This window comes from Ranitomeya imitator, chromosome 2 (assembly GCF_032444005.1).
Source record: "Ranitomeya imitator isolate aRanImi1 chromosome 2, aRanImi1.pri, whole genome shotgun sequence".
In the NCBI taxonomy this organism is placed as follows: domain Eukaryota; kingdom Metazoa; phylum Chordata; class Amphibia; order Anura; family Dendrobatidae; genus Ranitomeya; species Ranitomeya imitator.
The window spans coordinates 789,844,380-789,865,784 of NC_091283.1; the positions used below are offsets into that span (position 1 = coordinate 789,844,380).

Below are 21,405 nucleotides of genomic sequence, written 5' to 3' on the forward strand. Positions count from 1 at the left end.
CTCATATTTCTATATTCCCCATCTAGGCCATTAACAAGTGGCTCATTTCAGGCTCACAACAATCAGTGTACACATTAGTCTAGAGCCTCCTAAAGATGCAGAAGGGTGAAGCGCTCCCGATGGACACAGCTGTGTAACCCAATGTGCAAGCATACAGCGAGACATGTCGCTAATAGTACCGCACTGTATATCTGTATAGGCTATCTTTGAGCAGTGAATGTATACGCGGAATAGAGAAGCCAAAAAAACACATTGGTGAATGGCGTCCCGCATGTATTCATTCTGCATATACGCCAGGCGCTTACTGGGCATAGAATATCAAATATGCACCATTTTACATGGGTCGATATCATCCAAAGGAGGGTTCTTAAGAACGCTTGTTCCTGATCACCAACATTGATGAGAAGTGCTGCGCACATAAACTGCTGACAATATTGTGCAGTATTGTGACAGTTATTGAATATTTATCCTCAAAAAGCAGACATCCCAACCTGTGGCCCCCGGCAGTTGTAAAACTACAACTCCCAACATGCCCTGAGCGCCCATCCTACAGCATGATGAATTCATCACCTAAAGGTACCGTCACACATAACGATATCGTTAACGATATCGTTGCTTTTTGTGACGTAGCAACGATATCGTTAAGGAAATCGTTATGTGTGACAGCGACCAACGATCAGGCCCCTGCTGGGAGATCGTTGGTCGCTGGGGAAAGTCCAGAACTTTATTTTGTCGCTGGACCTCCCGCAGACATCGCTGAATCGGCGTGCGTGACGCCGATCCAGCGATGTCTTCACTGGTAACCAGGGTAAACATCGGGTTACTAAGCGCAGGGCCGCGCTTAGTAACTCGATGTTTACCCTGGTTACCAGCGTAAAAGTTAAAAAAAAAAAAACACTACATACTTACCTTCCGTGTCTGTCCCCGGCGCTCTGCTTCCCTGCACTGGCTGTGAGCGCCGGCCAGCCGGAAAGCACAGCGGTGACGTCACCGCTCTGCTTTCCGGCTGGCCGGCGCTAACAGTGCAGAGGAAAGCACAGCGCCGGGGGACAGACACCGAATGTGAGTATGTAGTGTTTGTTTTTTTACGTTTACGTTGGTAACCAGGGTAAACATCGGGTTACTAAGCACAGCCCTGCGCTTAGTAACCCGATGTTTACCCTGGTTACCCAGGGACTTCGGGATCGTTGGTCGCTGGAGAGCTGTCTGTGTGACAGCTCTCCAGCGACCACACAGCAACGCTGCAGCGATCGACATCGTTGTCGGTATTGCTGCAGCGTCGCTTAGTGCGACGGTATCTTTAGGAACAAAATCGGCCCAGCAAAGCAAATAAATTGTGACATATCCCAGTGTGCAGTAAAACAAATAAGGTGTGATCTTATCACTGGCTCTTGCTCAACTAGGACACAAAGAATGCTTTCAGGACAAATGCCCCATGTTTCCCTATTTACTTTATCAGCCTGGACTCTATTGAACCCTGTGCTGGGAATCTGCTCCCCATCAGCATTATCTCGCTCTCCCAGTTCCAGCTTTAAATATAACTGGGCCACCAGTCAAGTGAATGGAGTAATGATAACATAAGCCGGTAATAAAGTATATTTTATCACCGCCATAATTATATGGCCCCGTGTTGTAACGGAGCACGTGACGGCGCTTTACAACAGCTGCCGAAGTTGCTGCTCTAAGAAATCGGAGACGTTTAGCCACTTGGTAATTGCTTAACGACTGACAGACTTTGCAATATGACAATTAATCCAATGATCAGTCTTATGTAATAATATGCTTACTCCTGATGAAATTCATAGCAAATGTGTCAATATTAGAGAGGAAGTGGATGGGAAAGGATTACTGACAAAGGACTCTGCGATCCCAGGAACTCGTCTGTCCTTTAAAAGATGGATGTCTAAAGATGTCACCCTGCTAAAACTAACAGAAGACTGGCGACAACCTATAATGGCTGCTGACAGTGCAAGAACCCAGGCAATTAAAGGGAATCTGTCACCAGATTATTGCTCCCTTATATGAAACCAGCATAAATGTATGGGCCGAGACCCTGACATCACTCAGGCTATGTGCACACAGTCAGTAAACGCTGCGTATGTATGCCACGTCCAAGTGTTACAGCATAGTGGATGGGATTTCCAGAAATCCCAAGTCCTGTGTCCACAGACGCCTGCGGCTCACCCGTGGAGACAGACATGCGGCGCATCTCTCCAGACCGCAGGATGTTTATCTTGCGCAGACACTAGTTTCCACAAGATAAATGTCACCCGTACAATGTATTGGACGTGGTGAATCCGTACGGTTCAATGAACACATGCGGATTCACCTGCATTCAATAGCAGGCAGCGTTTTGGATGCATCGGACATGAGCTGCTGCCAAATCCTGATCGTGTGCACATACCCTTACTGGGATGCTTGATAAATAGATTTTCATAAAATACAGTGATAATCTCCTGTTGAAAAAAAGTGTTTTTTTTTCCCAAAAACTACAGCAAACAGCCCAGTAAGTGACATCACCGGAATCAGGGTCTCCGTCTCAACATGATACTGTCGTCAGATTAAGTGGCGAAATCCTGCTGATAGATTCCCTTTAAGGGGCTTTTGTGTCAGTTAGAAATGGGTAAAATTGTAAAGTACCTGAACAAAGGATTTATAGTAAGAGACAAATAAAAGTTCAAAAACAGATGGACTTTTAATTCTATGGTTTCCAGTTTACTGTCAACCACTGCAGTCTATCAGTGGTGGCTGGTTTCCTAGGCAAGGAGCGCTGCTCTGAAGCAGGCCTGATTGTAGCATCAGAACAGCCCAGACGCACGGACACTGACTGGATGCAGAGGAGGCAAAACTGCCATTGCTAGCAGCATTAAAGAGCGGGCAGTTCGGGCTGGCAGTGGAGCCATGCCACCGATCCACACTGTCAATTTACAGGTATGCACTGTTCCCTGGTAGGAAATCGGGAGACTATGTGCTCCTGAATATACAACACATTAAAATGACAGATCTCACTCCTGGCCCAACTCAACACGTGCATGTTCTGCTCAACCGAGTGTGCATGTGTTCTCAATAAGAAAAAGGAGCCTCTGAAAGACATCTCCGCTGTCTGCTTATGAGAAATCCAGCATGTCTGACCCTTTTTTCTCCATGATACATATGTGGCTGAAGACCCCCATTGCACATTAGACAGTTGGCCAGTCTAGTTGAAATTGGCGAGATTGGCCGACGTCCATCTAGTGTATGGCCGACGTCCATCTAGTGTATGGCCGACGTCCATCTAGTGTATGGCCGACGTCCATCTAGTGTATGGCCGACGTCCATCTAGTGTATGGCCGACGTCCATCTAGTGTATGGCCGACGTCCATCTAGTGTATGGCCGACGTCCATCTAGTGTATGGCCGACGTCCATCTAGTGTATGGCCGACGTCCATCTAGTGTATGGCCGACGTCCATCTAGTGTATGGCCGACGTCCATCTAGTGTATGGCCGACGTCCATCTAGTGTATGGCCGACGTCCATCTAGTGTATGGCCGACGTCCATCTAGTGTATGGCCGACGTCCATCTAGTGTATGGCCGACGTCCATCTAGTGTATGGCCGACGTCCATCTAGTGTATGGCCTATGTCCATCTAGTGTATGGCCGATGTCCATCTAGTGTATGGCCTATGTCCATCTAGTGTATGGCAGCCCCTATTCTACATTAGTCAGCACTGAGGAAATATCAGTGAGGGACAAAAATGTGACATTAAAGATAATGCAGAAAGTATCTGCCCCTGCCACCAGCTGGGGTGCAACACATGGGGTCGGAAAGCAGCACGAGGTCCCTAATCCATTGGTTCGGAGAGGCTGACTACATGTGTATTATCATTTCTGAATGATCGAGACTGAAAACACATAATGGAACAATATTCGATATTACGTAATCATTTCTCAAAGCCACACAGTGCCAGACGTGCTATTCTACATGTGCCCAAACCTGTTCTTGGCCATACACCCCATCCCAGGATATGGGCACACTGCAGCTATTGATAGCAGTAACCAGAAATGCTGCAGAGACGATCACACATAATAAAGGTTTAATAAACTCCTTGCCGTCATGCCAAGGGTGGAGATCGGCTAGAAAGGAGGGAAGGATTTCTGCAGGCAGAATAAGCCAGCATTCTCTCACGCAAATGGGAGTTCCTCCAAATCATAATGGAGCCTTCAGGCGGGGAGATCTGGCTTTTCTCTTTAGGCTACCAGATTTGCTTTTGTTTCGTTGGTAACTGTATAAGCAGGCATTTCCTACATGTATAGGAATGGCATTAGTGCGGCTGACATGGAGCCGGTGTCAGCACTCGAATCTTAGTACTTATGGGAACGCTCTCCAGGTGTCACACCACATCCCATCGTGCCCCGACAGCCACAGATATGCCGGAAGTTGCAGCTATGCACAGTTCGAGATCAACGGATTATGGAGCAGCAAACTTAAGGGGTTGTCCAGGATCAGAAAAACATGGAGACTGAGAAATAGCGCCACCACTGACCATGGGCTGGAAGTGAAATTGCAGCTGAGCGCCATTCCTTCAAGGGGACTGAGCTGAAATACCCGACACAACCTGAGGTCTGGGCTTGGCGAAGTTTCTGAAAGAAAGCAACCATGCTTTTCTAATTCCGATAGGCAGGCCATACATATACAACAGATGCTCATTCAATCAACCTCCATGTCTCCCGGCTCCACCATAGAAGTGAGTGTTTGGCTCGGCAGATCATTTATGTACTTTTAATATGGAGGGAGAAGAAATCTGTGGCCAAACACCAATGGCAGCGTCTCACTGATGGGAGAACAAAAGACATGGAGGATTGCGTCTGCCCAATACATCTCTCCTGACATTATCAGAGTGCTTGGTAGCATGTTGCAATACGTCTTATCACAGCTATGATATGCATGTATTTGCTTTAAAAGTCCAAGGCCAAGGATAAGAATAACCTCAACTCAATGTTTTCAGATGTTCAGCCGCATCATGGGAAATAAAGATCAGCAAAAGGTTCAGCCATAACTTGTACTGAGTAACATGTGCGAGTAGGCAAGGATGGCAGTGTGCCCCTCGCCATCAGCCTGGACTTGCTAATGTGCCTCATGCAACAAGCATGTAACAAGAGCGTGCCCTTTCAGAATATTGTACATGCCAGGAGATCACCTTATAAAAATATCAATTTATTGAATACATCAGTGACAAACCAAAACCGTACAATATATATATAAAAATTTTAAAAAGGCTACACCCCTTAGTGTCAGGGCTGTAGAGTCGGAGTCATAGCCCATTTTGGTGGAGTTGGAGTCATGGAAATTGAGGAGTCAGAGGTTTGGCTTACTGACTCCACAGCCATGCTTAGGGTGTCTATCTGCTTGGGCATGCTATATACCGCCTATTCTGCGACCTATGGATGTCTCGTATGTCTTGTATTTTTATCCACTTGGCTGAATGTGGTTAGGTGCTAGTCTTATTATATTCTGTCACCTACTTGTTACATTGTTTGGGCTTGTAGCCTTTTTTAAATGTTTTTTAATATAATGTACTGTTTTGGTTTGTCACTGATGCATTCAATAAATTGAGATGTTTATACCACAAGTTAATCTCCCGGCATTTGCATACTCTTCCTAATTTATTTCCCCTTTTAGTAGCATATGTCGGCCCAGTATGTGTCGGGATACCTCTTGTAAAATGAGCAAAAGGATTCGCTCGACCCTGGTTTGGCTTTTATTTCAGTGCCCCCTGGCACTCGAATGTGTGCATCCTGGGCGCCACTTCTAGTTACCGTCCTCCCCACCTCCACACATTGATCTCCCTCATAAAGAACTTTTCTACAATTGGAGTCAGTAGGGAAAAAGTGTACCTCTAAGAGTGAAAAATGAGATGTCAACTGAGCCTTAGCCACAAAAATCAACCATTGCCTAAAAATTATCTTTTATATGCACTGCAACTGGATAGCAGCATCTCATTGGGACATTTTCCCAAGTCCAATCTTCCAGAAAAAAAATGCAAAATGTGAATGCCCTAAAAAAAATGCCCAGCAGACCAGTAGGCCAGACGTAACCGCCAATGTCAGGTCTGAACACTGAAGTGGAGGTAGACGCTCTTATCCTGCCAGCTATAGTTACAGGAGCGTTTCTGGGACAAACCTAATCCCTCTACTAATCGTATCCATCTGTCACAGGGTGATAAATTACTGGTTCCTTTAAGTAACTCATCCCCTAGAAAGCAGAAAGCCAAAATCTGCCACTAGACTATAAATCATAGGACAGCGTGTTTATTCTCTTAATTTTCACTTTAAAATCAGCAGCACAAACAAGATTTCCACCCGAGGGGCCAGACAGCAAATACATCTAATAATACAGTCACCCTCTGAGGACGTGGCACCGCCTGGAGACCTCCTGTTATTCTCACCCAGCCTTACCTGATAGGGCTGAAAGGCACCATCTTCAGTTGCAAACTCCAGATGTCTCTCCACTAAAAACTCTATTGCAGTTATGGACTTGTACGCTCCGTTCCCAACCAGGGGCTTGAAAGCCTAAAAACAAAAATGGGAATCATTAGACATCAACTAAATAAAGTCCTCATCTGAAAGGTCATCAACATCATGGTGGTCCTACATCTGCATTATTCCCATTGAGCCCAGTGTAGCCACACTTGTACATGGTTTGCTACTTTGAAGCCGATGGGCGATTCCATACAGATTCAACCAGAAAAGCCACAGCAGGAGGGGCAGCTGCATGTGGATGAGATGCGCAAGGCTACACATGTCGCCAGCTCCTGCCTCCACCAATCAACATGTGCGACAGACCGCAGACGAGAGGACATCACTGCATCACATAGCGAGCTATGTGGGGGCCCATACTGCATCTAAGGGGGACCGTGTGGGGGCCCATACTGCATCTAAGGCTACTTTCACACTAGCGTCGGAATCTCCCCGTCGCAATGCGTCGGGGAGAGATTCCGACTCTAGCGTTTAACGGACTGCACAACGGAGGCAGCGGATGCATTTCTCCGGCGCATCCGCTGCCCCATTGTGAGGTGCGGGGAGGTGGGGGCGGAGTTCCGGCCGCGCATGCGCGGTCGGAAAAAGCGGTCCGTCAGGAGCAAAAAACGTTACATGTAGCGTTTTTTGCTCCCGACGGTCCGCAAAAGCACGACGCATCCGTCGCTCGACGGATGCGACGTGTGGCAATCCGTCGCAAATGTGTCGTCAAGCAAGCAGGATGCGTTTTTTTTCTGCAAAACGACGCATTGTGACGGATTGCAGAAAACGCTAGTGTGAAAGTAGCCTAAGGGGACAGTGATGGCCCATACTGTACCTAAGGGGGACCCTTACTGTATGTAAGGGGGACCTTGTGGGGGCCCATACTGTACTTAAGGGGGACCGTGTGGGGGCCCCCATACTGTACCTAAGGGGGACCGTGTGGGGGGCCCCCATACTGTACCTAAGGGGGACTGTGTGGGGGGCCCATACGGTATCTAAAGGGACCGTGTGGGGGCCCATACTGTACCCAAGGGGACCGTGTGGGGGCCCCATACTGTACCCAAGGGGACTGTGTGGGGGCCCATACTGTACCTAAGGGGGACTGTGTGGGGGGCCCATACGGTATCTAAAGGGGACCGTGTGGGGGCCCATACTGTATCTAAGGGGACCGTGTGGGGGCCCCATACTGTACCCAAGGGGACCGTGTGGGGGCCCATACTGTACCCAAGGGGACCGTGTGGGGGCCCATACTGTACCCAAGGGGGCCCATACTGTACCCAAGGGGACTGTGTTGGGGCCCATACTGTATGTAGGTGGTGGTGTGTCGACTCACTGTATAAAGCCAGGCTGTGTGTGGACTCACACAGTATGTTGAGACTTGATTCTACTCAATATCAAATAATACAATATAAAATAATCATAATATATGTTAATATTAATATTGAGCAGAATTAATTTCAGCCTATTGGTTCGACCCTCCACCAAAGTCACAGTCTCTCACGTGGCCGTTTGGGAAATTGAATTGCCCACCCCTGGGTTAGGGTGTAATGAAGACACGGAAGACAAGAAGGAACAGCTCTGGTTACACTGGAAATTCACAGAGATATGAAAGGAATTGAACAGTTACGTGCTGGTAGATTTCTCCGTGTCACTGGTTTATATACATCAGAGAATGATTAAAAAACCACCAAGAAAAAAACAAACAAAACACAAATAACACTGGCTGAGCGCCGCCTTGTTTACAAGGAGTTAATACACACTGGAGGGGATTTGATTCTCTGCTGGAGGAGTCTGGGCTGGTGAACACATGGCTGTGGGTGCAGCATCTGATCCTCCCGGGAAGGAGGTGAGGTCAGACTTTTATCCTATGATCTCAGTGGGTCTCTGGCTGAAACAGACACCGCAGTGTGCTCAGCTCCAGAGCGCTATGCCAAGGATCCGATAGCCGGCCTCAACTCCATTAGTGAAAGGCAGGAGCCAGCGTCAAAACCACAATAGTGATTTGCCTCCAGGGAGAGAGGTCACCATCTCAGAAATACACAAAGCATAGAAAACGCTGGCAAATATGATCCAAAATGAGCTCAATTCAATTAAACAATTTTGTTTGTTATTTTATTATGTGAAAGTAGTCATGGATAGTATTTCTCCATCGTCTCTCCTCGAATGACACTTCACTTGGCTGTAGATTGTCAGGCACAGGACAAGAGAAAAGGCCACAGAGGCTTCACCATTTTTCAAGCAGAAATATTATTTGTATTGCAGAGAACAGGAAATTCTGTGGTTTCCAGAACCCAGGATATAACGGGTGCGCCCTCGGGCTGTCAGCCATCCAGGCAGCTAATAATGAGCCTTCAGCTTTCTAAGCCACAGCAAAAATACACTGTATGACGCAGAATGTGTATCCGATCAAAGGCTACAAGTTACACACACGTAAATAAAAGTCACACTACTATGTCTATAGGGAACGAGCTTCAGTCTGGAAAGAGCATGTGCTAAAAAATCTCTGTATAATCTCCTAGAGAACTCTAGAGTCCCCCAATGCTCTACAGCTCCAGCCAGAGGTCTCCAAACTTAATGTCATCCCCTCACCACGGCCCATGGCAAGTTGCTCACTCTCCCTAGCATGCCAGCCAAAAGGTTCACAGCAGCTTTCTATGGGCTCCGATTCAGGGCAGAGATTCTGCTCCGCCTTAGAGGTCAATTTTGCCATTGATTTTATTAGGGAATGTTTTGTGGTGATGATGAAGTGGTTCTCAATGAAGTGATCCAACATCCAATCCCATGTCCTATCTAAATCCAAGGATTCTCATCTAGGCAATCAATGCCCCACTCTGTGCTGACAGGGGCCAAGAACCCCCAAAACAGCAGACTACATCCTTTTGAAAACGTTTCGGATGCCTTGCCCCTAGAATAGCCATCAATATTTGATCAGTTTAGGATGATCCCTGCTAATCTGGCATATCTGCTGACCAAGCAATCAATTTATTTTACTCACTTACATAGCGCCATTAATTTAACAGCACTTTACATATATCATCATCACTGTCCCCATTGGGCTCACAATCTAAATTCCCTATCAGTATGTCTTTGAAGTGTAGGAAGAAACCCATGTAAACACGAGAACATACAAACTCCTTAAGGTACCGTCACACTCAGCAACTTTACAACGAGAACGACAGCGATCCGTGACGTTGCAGTGTCCTGGATAGAGATCTCGTTGTGTTTGACACGCAGCAGCGATCAGGATCCCGCTGTGATATCGCTGGTCGGAGCTAGAAGTCCTGAACTTTATTTGGTCGTCAGGTCGGCGTGTATCGTCATGTTTGACAGCAAAAGCAACGATGCCTGCAATGTTTTACATGGAGCTAACAACCAGCGAGAACGATAAGTGAGTCGCCGTTACGTCACTGGATCGCTCCTGCATCGTTCTGGAGCTGCTGTGTTTGACGTCTCTACAGCGACCTAAACAGCGACGCTCCAGCGATTGGCTCGTTGTCTATATCGCTGCAGCGTCGCTGAGTGTGACGGTACCTTTACAGATGTTGTCCTTGGTGGGATTTGAACCCAGATCCCCAGCTCTGCAAAACTGCAGTATTGAGCATGGATACACATAGGGAGAACCAGACGTGCCTGGGTACACAAACCTCCATTCTGCTGATCGGTAGGACCATGGTGATCAGGCCCCAACAATTAAAAAACATAGATGGTTAGACCGTAGGAAAAGTCGTCAATTTTTGTTCCTAGAAAAACATTTAAAATAGGTTGTTTTCTGAACATCATAAGTGATTAAAACTGCAAAGCGCTTGTAAAAACATGCAACTTTGCAATTTACTTGTAATTAAAAATCCCTTCTGTTTTTAAGAACAGAAATATTTAATTTTATAGTTACTATTCATTACGTGGGTTACCGGCAACCAATGAAGTTATCAGCGGTGAGCAGTTTCCCAGGCAATGAGAGCAGCGCTTGCAATCAACCTCTAAGCTACAGCGCTAAAGATGGCGGGACAATGCCAGTGTCAGCACCCCTGCCCTACAACACTGCAAAGGCAAAGCTGCTGAAGCTGGAAAAATCGGACAATGCACGGCCTGGGCCTGTGGAGAAAACATGTCGCCTCCAGTACGACAGAGGAGACGTTCTGCTGGAGATTAATCTTGAGAAAACCCCTTTAAGAATGACTTTCAAAATGTCAACTTGGATGTTTAGATCATTAAAAATTGCCAGTCAGGGCAAACCAAACCACTGCACAGTCCCATGCCAGCTATGGGTGGTGTGTAAGCCCCCCACCCGGTCCTATGATGGCTCATAGGAACATGCACACTATTTAGATACATTATTTTACATCTTACTGGTTAAGCAGAGAGGAACTGTGAGCCCAGAGGGGAACACATACAGTATTTTTTGGCTTGCAGGACAGGAGATTTTTTTTCGGTTCTCTTTTTATGCCAGATGTAACACGGGAGTGAAATATCTGTAATCTGAATCCTATGTGCTTTTCCGTACATTGTCTTTCCGTCAAGCTGTGCTATCTGAGATAACAAAAATCTGGGCTAACTTCTTAATGATTAACCAGGTCCTGTGATACCGCTCAGGTCACCGGCCGCTGACAGCAGAGCATAGAAGCGCTCAGAACATGGGTCATACACCGGTAATTAATGATCTCAGCTTTCTCATTCCTCGAGCTTTATACCTAATGGACAGTTTTACCTTCTGAACCCCCTTCCTGTCCCTCACAGAAAAAGCCACAAATATCACCGCATTTTCTCTGGGTAGGCACCAAACGTCGCCATTGTTCAGCCTTGCCACGTCATGTTGTAACTCCCAATTTTTCCTCTTCTCAATGAGCAGCTCAAAAATAGTTTATTTGTTTAGCCTGGGAGAAAATCGAGTCCCAGGAAAAAGGCCAAGGCCCAAGTGATAAGGCGCTTGTATGGAAACTGTACTAACACACTGACATGAAAACAGAAGAGATAAGAGCAGTGTCTAAAGGCAAATGACGTAAGGGTTACCGACATGTACCCCAGTACTTGAGGGTCTGTTCACACAGACTGGTGGCACCAAATGTTTACTGATCAGCAGTGGTTTAAAAGCCTGTTTACACAGGCAGACCAAAGCTAACGATACGCACTGAACGACCTATAACAGATCGCTCCGCGCACATACGCTGCCACTGTTCTCAGCAAAGGACAGAGCGCCGCTGAGAACACTGTTTAAGCCCACTTTAAAATCCTTTCACCCGACGAACAAGCGGTTTTCTCATTCATTGGATGATGAGCAGCCTGCTCACACTGCGGGATTATCAATCTTTCAGCGTAAATGCGCCTTTAGCTGGTCATACACTTTACTTACAGAGCTACATATGGTTCAGAAAGTCGTAACTTAGCTCCTTCTAAAAAGAGGGGAAACAAAAACTTGTTAGATCCACCTTCCAATAGGTGGCAGCAGCTAGTGCTAATAAGACTCCATAGAGAACAGTAACAACCCTGCCGGCATCACTGCATGGCCTTCGATCCCCCACCTGCGTGATACATCAACTCATTCACCCTGTGCCATGCTGTGTGATCTGTCTGCGGCCGGCTCCATGCCGTGTGCTTCATGGCCGCTTGCTCTGTGTACGCTGTCTGTGTGCATAGTGGGGCGGTGCCAGCAACTCCTGTTTCTTATTCAGTCTGTGTGCACCTTCCTAAGGTGTCTCTGGCCAATAGCCTACAGGCCTCTGATTCTTAAGGCATCCTCACCCATTGGAGGACGCCTGAGCAATCTTACTTCCTCAGTCAGTACTTTGCTGCTAAGGTGTCTGGTTCTGTCTCAGTGTCCGCCACCCAGTGGGGCGTAGTACCCTGGTCTGAATCTGTGTTCCGTTACTTCTGTATCTTAACTCTGGTCTATGTCCGTTCCTGTCTGAACCCTGGTTTATGTCCGTTACTGCTTTGGTTGTTGCCATTCCCACTCTGCTGTGTGTATCTCTGCGCTATCTCTGCTTATCTTGCCACTATCTGTGGTTCTGCACTTCTCTGCTCCGGTTGCCACTACCCGTGGCTCTGTGCTTCTCTGCTTTGCTCGCCACTACCTGTGGCTCTGTGCCTCTTTGCTTTGCTCACCACAACCTTTGGCTCTGTGCCTTCTGGCTCCGCCACCAGCGTCTCCGCTCTTAGCTCCGCCTCCAGCCTCTCCGCTCTTGGCTCCGCCTCCAGCATCTCTGCTCTTGGCTCCGCCTCCAGCATCTCCTTCCTTAGCTCCTGCCTCTCCTCTGCCGCCTTCTTTACTCTTAGCTCCGCCTTCCTCTTCTCTGCTCTTAGCTCAGTCTCCTCATTCTCTGCTCTTTCCTGCGCTTCTGTTCTTGGCTCCTCCTCTTGCTCTTAACTCCACCTCCTGTGGTTCTGCTTTGCATCCGCTCTTGCGCCTTGCTCTATCTCTGTTCTGCAACTTGCCGTACAGGTCTCTACCTGTCTCTTTATATTCACCAGTCCAAACAGGTCCCTACCTGTTTCCATATACCGTCCAGTCTGAACAGGATCTTACCTGTCTCCATACACCTGCCTGTCTGCCAGCATACCAGCTGTACCTGCCTGTCTGCCAGCCGTGCCCGTCTGCCTGCCAGTATCTCCGTCAAGCCAGTCTGCCCGTCAGGACCTCTGCCGTACCCGTCCGTCAGCCAGCCAGTGTCACTGCCGTGCCTGCCTGTGTCCTGTCCCCGGTGGAATCAGCATCCACAGTCAGACTCCACCCTGGAGTGGTACCTGGTAGCTACCTGCCGCACAAGTCTGACCTCACCATCAGAGGAGCCAGCGAACACCTAGGAAGCTACTTAGTTATGCCCCTTCCAGGGAAGTCTGGTCTGTTGTCCAGTGGGGCCACACCCCCGCGCCAACCAGTCTGGGTGCGAGAGTTACAAACGGGACTTCACAACGCGAGGCCACTCCACCGCCAATGTAAACATCAATGCTCCCAATGGAAAGACTGGGCAAGATGAAACCTTGTGCTGCATTCAGGGAATTTCCAACAAATAAGAAGCAACCCAAGATAAACTGTACCAGTGAGCCATAACCAGATGTACGATTTGGTCCCTGGGGAATATTGTAAAAAAAAAATAGGTCTACAAAAGTTTAAATCCAATAAGGTCAACAACAGGCAACCATCAGCCAGCCACCGCCTGTGTATGGAGGACTCTTCCCACATCCAGATATTCAAGATAAAGTACTGGGCATTTTTGCTTTTACCATGCCGGATCCTATGACTTTGCAACTTGTTCTTAGAGGGATTTGGGTCTTCTCCCTCTCACTATTATGGGAAAGTTGGGAGGAATAGCTCGAAACCAAACTAATATTTGGCCAAACATCTTAAATATATGGGAACCTTTAGGAAGCCAAATTTTTTTTAGCCCAAACATTGTATCTACACAAATCTAATAAATATTCACATTAAAAATCTATATAATGGCCAATGACCACCATGACCTAAAGACAAAATATCCAAGGTAGCCTACAACATGTGTTGGTTGAACTTTCATGAAGCCTGAAGATCTGTACATCATGGCTTCCTGGCAATCATTTGATAGACACTTGCCTACAAATCAGCCAAAAAACAATTAGAAATAAAATAAACTGCATATTAGGTAACTTATTTCCTAGTGTCACAACATTCAGAGAAACCTTACACATTCGTAGCAGACACTTAAGGTACCTTCACACTGAGCGACTTTAGAACGATAGCAATCCGTGACGTTGCAGCGTCCTGGATAGCGATATCGTTGTGTTTGACACGCAGCAGCGATCTGGATCCTGCTGTGAGATCGCTGGTCGGAGCTGGAAGGCCAGAACTTTATTTCGTCGCTGGATCACCCACTGACATTGCTGAATCGGCGTGTGTGACGCCGATTGAGCGATGTCTTCACTGGTAACCAGGGTAAACATCGGGTTACTAAGCGCAGGGCCGCGCTTAGTAACCCGATGTTTACCCTGGTTACCATTGTAAATGTAAAAAAAAAACACTACATACTTACATTCCGGTGTCTGTCGCGTCCCCTCGCCGTCAGCTTCCCGCACTGTGTCAGCGCCGGCCGGCCGTAAAGCAGAGCACAGCGGTGACATCACCGCTCTGCTTTACGGCCGGCGCTTACAGTGTGCAGGGAAGGTGACGGAGAGGGACGCGACAGACACCGGAATGTAAGTATGTAGTGTATGTTTTTTTACATTTACAATGGTAACCAGGGTAAACATCGGGTTACTAAGCGCGGCCCTGCGCTTAGTAACCCGATGTTTACCCTGGTTACCAGGGGACTTCAGCATCGTTGGTCGCTGGAGAGCTGTCTGTGTGACAGCTCTCCAGCGACCACACAACGACGAAACAGCGACGCTGCAGCGATCGGCATCGTTGCCTATATCGCTGCAGCGTCGCTTAATGTGACGGTACTTTAAAGGAAAATTATAGACATCCAATACAATTTAGATTAGGGCACCTTGACGGGTAAAATCCCTTTAGCTGGGGCTGGATAAGACATCTAAAATTCTTTAAAAAGCAAGCCATGTCCTTAGACAGATCCTCAGCAGGGGAAAGCAGAACAGCCAGCAGCACATTCCACCATGAATGATTGATCACGGGTCAATGAGTCCTCTCTGAAGATAATTTCAAGAGGCAGAGCCTTGCCAGCTGAGTTGTGGGGACTGTCCTTATCCTGTCAAAGGTCATACAGCTATCTGCATTGTCTGAACCCAGACTGAAGGTTATGTAGGAAGGAAAGATGTACAGATGGGTCACCGTATCAGACACAAACTTGCCATGAGTGAAGACAAAAATCATTTCATTGCAGATAGACCCTGCAGCTACAATAGAAGACCCAGAGAGAAGCAAACATAGGGTAAATGCTTATCTCTGTGCATTGAAAAAACACTCCTTACTTTCAATTATGTAGGGGAGATTCATCACATTCCCTCCATCATTAAAGTAGATAAACCCTAGAAGAATGCCAGTCCTCCTGGAAATGTAAGCTTTTCTTCCTTGAAATGTCCATATAACTGAGCCCATGCACAGTGGGGAAAGGAAGTATTTGATACACTGACTAATTTTCAAGTTCTCCCACCCACTAAGAATGGAGAGGTCTGTAATTGTTATCATTGGTACAACGTCAACTGAGAGAGACCATCTTAAAAAAAAAAAATAGAAAAATCACATTGTATGATTTTTAAAAAATTATATTGCATTTAAATAACAAAACGTAATATTTGGTGCAGAAACCTTTGTTTGCAATTACAGAGGTCAGAGGTTTCCTTTAGTTCTTGTCCAAGCTTGCACATAATGCAGCAAGATTTGGGCCCACTCCTTCATACAGATCTTCTCCAGATCGGCCATGTGTCGGGGCTGTGGCTGGGCAACATTGAGTTTCAGCTCCCTCACAAACATTTTCTATTGGGTTCAGGTCTGGAGACTGGCCAGGCCACTCCAGGAACTTGAAATGTTTCTTATGGAGCCACACCTTAGCTGTGCGTTTCAGGTCATTGTCATGCAGGAAGACCCAGCCACGACTCATCTTTAAATGCTCTTACTAAGGGAAGGAGGTTGTTGGCCAAAATCTTGCTATACATGACCGTATCCATCCTCCCTTCAATACAGTGCAATCGTCCAGTCCCCTTTGCAGAAATGAACCCCAAAGTTTGACGTTTTCCCGGCATGCTTCATGGTTGGGGCGGTGTTCTTGTGGTTGTACTAATCCTTCTTCCTCCAAACACGTCAAGAGGCGTTGATACCAAAAAGTTTTATTTTGGCCTCATCTCACTATATGGCTTTCTCCCATGCCTCCTCTGGATCATCCAGATGGTTTCTGGCAAACTTCACAAGGGCCTGGACATGTGCTGGCGTGAGCAAGGGGATTTTGCGTGCCCTGCAGGATTTTAATATATGACGGTGTAGAGTGTTACTAATGGTAATGTTTGAGACGTGGTCCCATCTATCTTCAGGACATTGGCGAGGTCCTCCTGTGTAGTCCTGGGCCGCTTCCTGACCTTTCTCAGAATCATCCTTAGGGTATGTTCACACGTTCAGGATTTCCATCCTTTTTTTTTCCTGACTGTTTTTTAAAAAACTGCAGCTCTTGGCAGAAAACGCAGGTCCTTTTTTTGGTCCTTTTTTGGTCCGTTTTTGATGCGTTTTTTGATGCGTTTTTTGATGCGTTTTTTTGATGCAGTTTTCTAGCCAGAGTCTGTGTGTTTTCTAGGAATTTTTTTAGGGTTAAAATGGCTGAAAATACCCTAACCCTAACCCTACCCCTAACCCTAACCCTACCCCTAACCCTACCCCTAACCCTAACCCTAACCCTACCCCTAACCCTAACCCTACCCCTAACCCTACCCCTAACCCTACCCCTAACCCTAACCCTACCCCTAACCCTAACCCTACCCCTAACCCTACCCCTACCCCTATTCTAACCTTAGTGAAAAAAAAAAAAAAAAAATTCTTTATTTTTTTTATTGTCCCTACCTATGGGGGTGACAAAGGGGGGGGGGGTGTCATTTACTATTTTTTTATTTTGATCACTGAGATAGGTTATATCTCAGTGATCAAAATGCACTTTGGAACGAATCTGCCGGCCGGCAGATTCGGCGGGCGCACTGCGCATGCGCCCGCCATTTTGCAAGATGGCGGCGCCCAGGGAGAAGACGGCCGGACGGACACCGGGACGCCGGGTGAGTATAAGGGGGGGAGATTAGGGCACGGGGGGGGCATCGGAGCACTGGGGGGGGGCATCGGAGCACTGGGGGGGGGCATCGGAGCACGGGGGGGCGGGATCGGAACACGGGGGGGGCAGCCACACTCCGCCCACGCACTTCCGCCCGCTCCCCGCACTTCCTGCTGCAGCGGTTCTGCACATCAAATCGCAGTAAAACCCGCAGATATATTTTTGATCTGCGGGTTTTACTGCGGTTTGGACCTCACAATGGAGGTCTATGGGTGCAGAACCGCTGCGGCTCCGGAAAAAGAATTGACATGCTCCTTCTTTTTTCCGGGAGCTATTCAGCGCGTCTTTTTTTTAACAATTTCCGGACCATGTGCACAGTGTGTCCTGTTTTCCATAGGGTACAGTGTACTGTACCCTGCATGGAAAACAGCTGCGGAACCGCAGCGGCAAAACCGCCGCGGTTCCGCGGTAAAAAACGCACTGTGTGAACATGGCCTTACCCCACAAGGTGAGAGCTTACATGGATCCCCAGACCAAGGAACATTGACAGTCATCTTGTGTTTCGTCCATTTTCAAATAATTGTGTTAACAGTTGTTGCCTTCTTAACAAGCCGCTTACCCATTGTTCTGTAGCCCATCCCAGCCTTGTGCAAGTCTACAATTTTGTCCTTGGTGTCCTTAGACAGCTCTTTGGTCTTGGCCATAATGAAGAGGTTGGAGTGTGATTGATTGTGCGGATAGGTGTCTTTTATACAGGTAATGAGTTCAAGCAGGTACAGTTAATACAGTTAATGAGCGCAGAGTAGGAGAGCTTCTTACAGAAAAACTAACAAGTCTGAGAGCCAGAATTTTTTTCTGGTTGATAGGGGACCAAATACTTATTTCATGCAATAAAATGCAAATTAATTATGTAAAAATCATACAATGCTATCTTCTGTTGTTGTTATTTTGTTTTTTTAGATTCTGTCTCACAGTTGTCATGTAGCTACGATCAAAATTACAGACCTCTCCATTCTTTGTAGGTGGGAAGACTTGGAAAAATCAGCAGTGGATCAAATATTTATTTTCTCCACTGCATACAGCAGGTGAAATAAATATTGTACACGTCACCAATTTTCTAAGTAATATATTTCTAATGGTGCAACTGACATGAAATTCTCACCAGATGTAAGAAACAACTATTGATGAGCGAATATACTCGTTACTCGAGATTTCCCGAGCACTTTTTAGTGCTCAAAGATTTAGTTTTTCTTGACGCAGCTGAATGATTTACATCTGATAGCCAGCATAAGTACATGTGGGGGTTGCCTGGTTGCTAGGGAATCCCCACATGTACTTATGCTGGCTAACAGATGTAAATCATTCAGGTGCGGCAATAAAAACTAAATCTCTGAGCACTAAAAAATACTCGGAGGACACCCGAGCATGCTTGGGAAATCTCGAGTAACGAGTATATTTACTCATCACTAGTAACAACCCATTCAGTCCACACAGGCAAAAAAAAAAAATCTATCTATCTATCTATCTATCTATCTATCTATATATATATATATCTCAAACCATATATGTCCATAAATAAATTTTATGTGTAATAATGAGAAATGATACAAAAGAAAAAGAAAAGGTGCAATAAACCATGGAAAGTCCTGACACTACACTGAAATCTATCAGTAATTAGAAAGCAATCCTGCCACTTAAGTGAAAAACAATATCCAATGGTTCAACTGATGGACTAAAAAAAAAAAAAGGGTGTCTCATTACAAAGGTGCCACACAAGAAACTTCTCATGATGGGCAAAACCAGTGAGCTGTCTTAAGACCTTCGCAACCTTATTAATGTAAAACATATTGATGGCACTGCTTACAGAAGAATTGCTAAACTACACAATAAATAATGCACTCAACCTCCATGACCTGTATGTACGCTCACCATGAAAGTCTCCTTTGCTAAATAAAAAGCATGTTAAAGAGCGTTTCATGTTTCTTCAACAACAGAGACAACCCTGTGAAATACTGGGAGAATATAGTCTGGTCAGAGGAGACCAAAATTGATTTCTTTGGATGCCATAATACACACCATGTTTGGAGGCTAAAAGGGACTGCACACTACCCCAAAAACACCATATCAAGAAAATGGCGTGGGGCTGTTTTTTCAGCATACAACACTGGCAACTTCATAATTGAAGGAATGAAGAATGGACAAATGTATGGAGACATTCTTGATAAAAATCTGCTGCAGTCTACCAGGATCATGAAGATGACACGTGGGTGGACAATTCAGCAAGACAGTAATACCAAGCACATAGGCAAGGAAACACTCAATTCGTTTCAGAGAAAGAAAATAAAGCTGCTAGAATTCCCAGCCAATCACTGAATCAAATAGAAAATTTTCTAGGTCATTTTGATTGACAGCCGGCTCCCCCAGTTAGTTAGCGGGGATCCAGCTGTCCATCAGAATGACGTTGGAAGTACTGCCCAGTCAACAGAGCAGACCGGAAAAGAAGCCTCCGCTATGTAGACGTGACGACAGCAGAGACGTCTGATCCCAGGCAGAAGCTTCTGTGACCGCTTTGTGCTGGGGAATTATGGCGCCAGGCAGGTAAGTTGCAACTACCTGCCTGCTAGTGTTTAGATACATTTTTCATTTTTTGTAAAAGTCCCAGATATCCCCTTTAACTAAAGATCAGAGTTCGTAGAAGATGCCCACAGAGCCTTCAGGATTTCAGGAGTGTTTGTGTGGAAGAATGGGCCAAAAATCACACATGAGCAATGCATGTGACTAGTTTCTCCATACAGGAGGTCCCACGAAACGGTCATCACCAACAAAGGCTTTTGAACGAAGTATTTATTTAATTTCAGTAAGCCTGTTCAATACTTTTTCCCTGTGTCATTTCTCATTATTACACATAATTTATGGACATCTATGGTTTAATTTCTTTGCCTGTGTGGATTGGATGGGTTTTTGCTGACATCTGGTGAGAATTTCATGTCAATAGCACCTTTAGAAATATATTTACCGTACTTAGAAAGTGGATGATGTGTTCAATACTCATTGCACCCACTGTATAATTGCAGTCTATTAACACCACATTCAGCCATTTGGTTTGGGAAGATTGCCATAAGCAAGTGTACCCTATTCTGGTGCATACATTGGGCCCAACTATAGACTAAATGTTACAGTATTCATTTTCCCCATCATAATGATGTAGCTCGTGGTGTGAATAGAGCCTAGAACAGCAACTTGTGCATATCCCACCCAGGCATTAGCTGCTGGTAAAAATATTGGTTGATGCCATGCATCACTAGCGTATACATTGGGAAAAGTAAAAAAAAAAAAAAAAAACAGGGCTACATTCACATGACAAAGCCAAAAAGTGTCTTGACTTTTTTTTTTAAACTGCAGACTGCTTTTATATAGAGAGAAAAAAAACTCCCTGACGTAGACACCTGAAAAAAGTCTTAGGCTACGTTCACAATTGCGTTTTGCCGGGCTGCGTCGGGCGCAGCCGCAGCGACGCATGCGTCATGCGCCCCTATATTTAACATGGGGGCGCATGGACATGCGTTGCATTGCGTTTTGTGACGCATGCGTCTTTTTTGGCGCACGCGTCAGGGCGCAGAGGACGCAGCAAGTTGCATTTTTTTTGCGTCCAAAATCATGCTAAAAAAGGACGCATGCGTCGCAAAACAATGCGTTTTGGTTTGTGTTGTGCGTTGCGTCGCCGACGCAGCACCGCACAACGCAAATGTGAACGTAGCCTTAACTAGAGTACATACACAATGCACAAAAACATTCCATTTCTTACAAGTAATGGCAAAAGCTCAGGAAACAATATTTATTTTCTTTTAAAAACTAAATTTTAGAAGGTGATAAATGGATGAGTTCGACCATCTTCTGCTGCCTGTTCACGGGGCGCCAGGAAAGAGATGCTACCCCAAGGCCAAATCCCATGGATAAGTTGCTTTAATAAGATTTTTGCAATCATAGTTGGGTACAGCTGACAACTGGAAACCTGATAGCCATGCGCTGTGGGCATGTTCAGATTCACCTGCATCATGACCAACAAAGAAAGCTCAGAGCACAACAAACTGGCATCGTCCTACACCACCACTTTCACAGATCGGCCCTGACCATTAGGTCATCCAGAAAGTCGCTGGCCAAGATTCCTGGGGTATGGTCAAGCTTTGAGCAATCTGCCTAAAAGATTTGCTACTGGTGCTTAATGTGAAGCCTCGTC

The 21,405-nt window shown here is 46.2% G+C and overlaps 1 protein-coding gene across 2 annotated transcripts in view; it reads right to left on the reverse strand.

The window, feature by feature from the left end:
- The window catches only part of JMJD1C (jumonji domain containing 1C), a 262,318-nt gene that overhangs the window by 85,750 nt on the left and 155,163 nt on the right, over positions 1-21,405 (reverse strand). For both annotated transcript variants that reach the window (XM_069753629.1, XM_069753630.1), the window contains one exon: positions 6,436-6,549. In XM_069753629.1, coding sequence (XP_069609730.1) covers positions 6,436-6,549 — 114 coding nt within the window. The remainder of the gene's footprint in view (positions 1-6,435; positions 6,550-21,405) is intronic.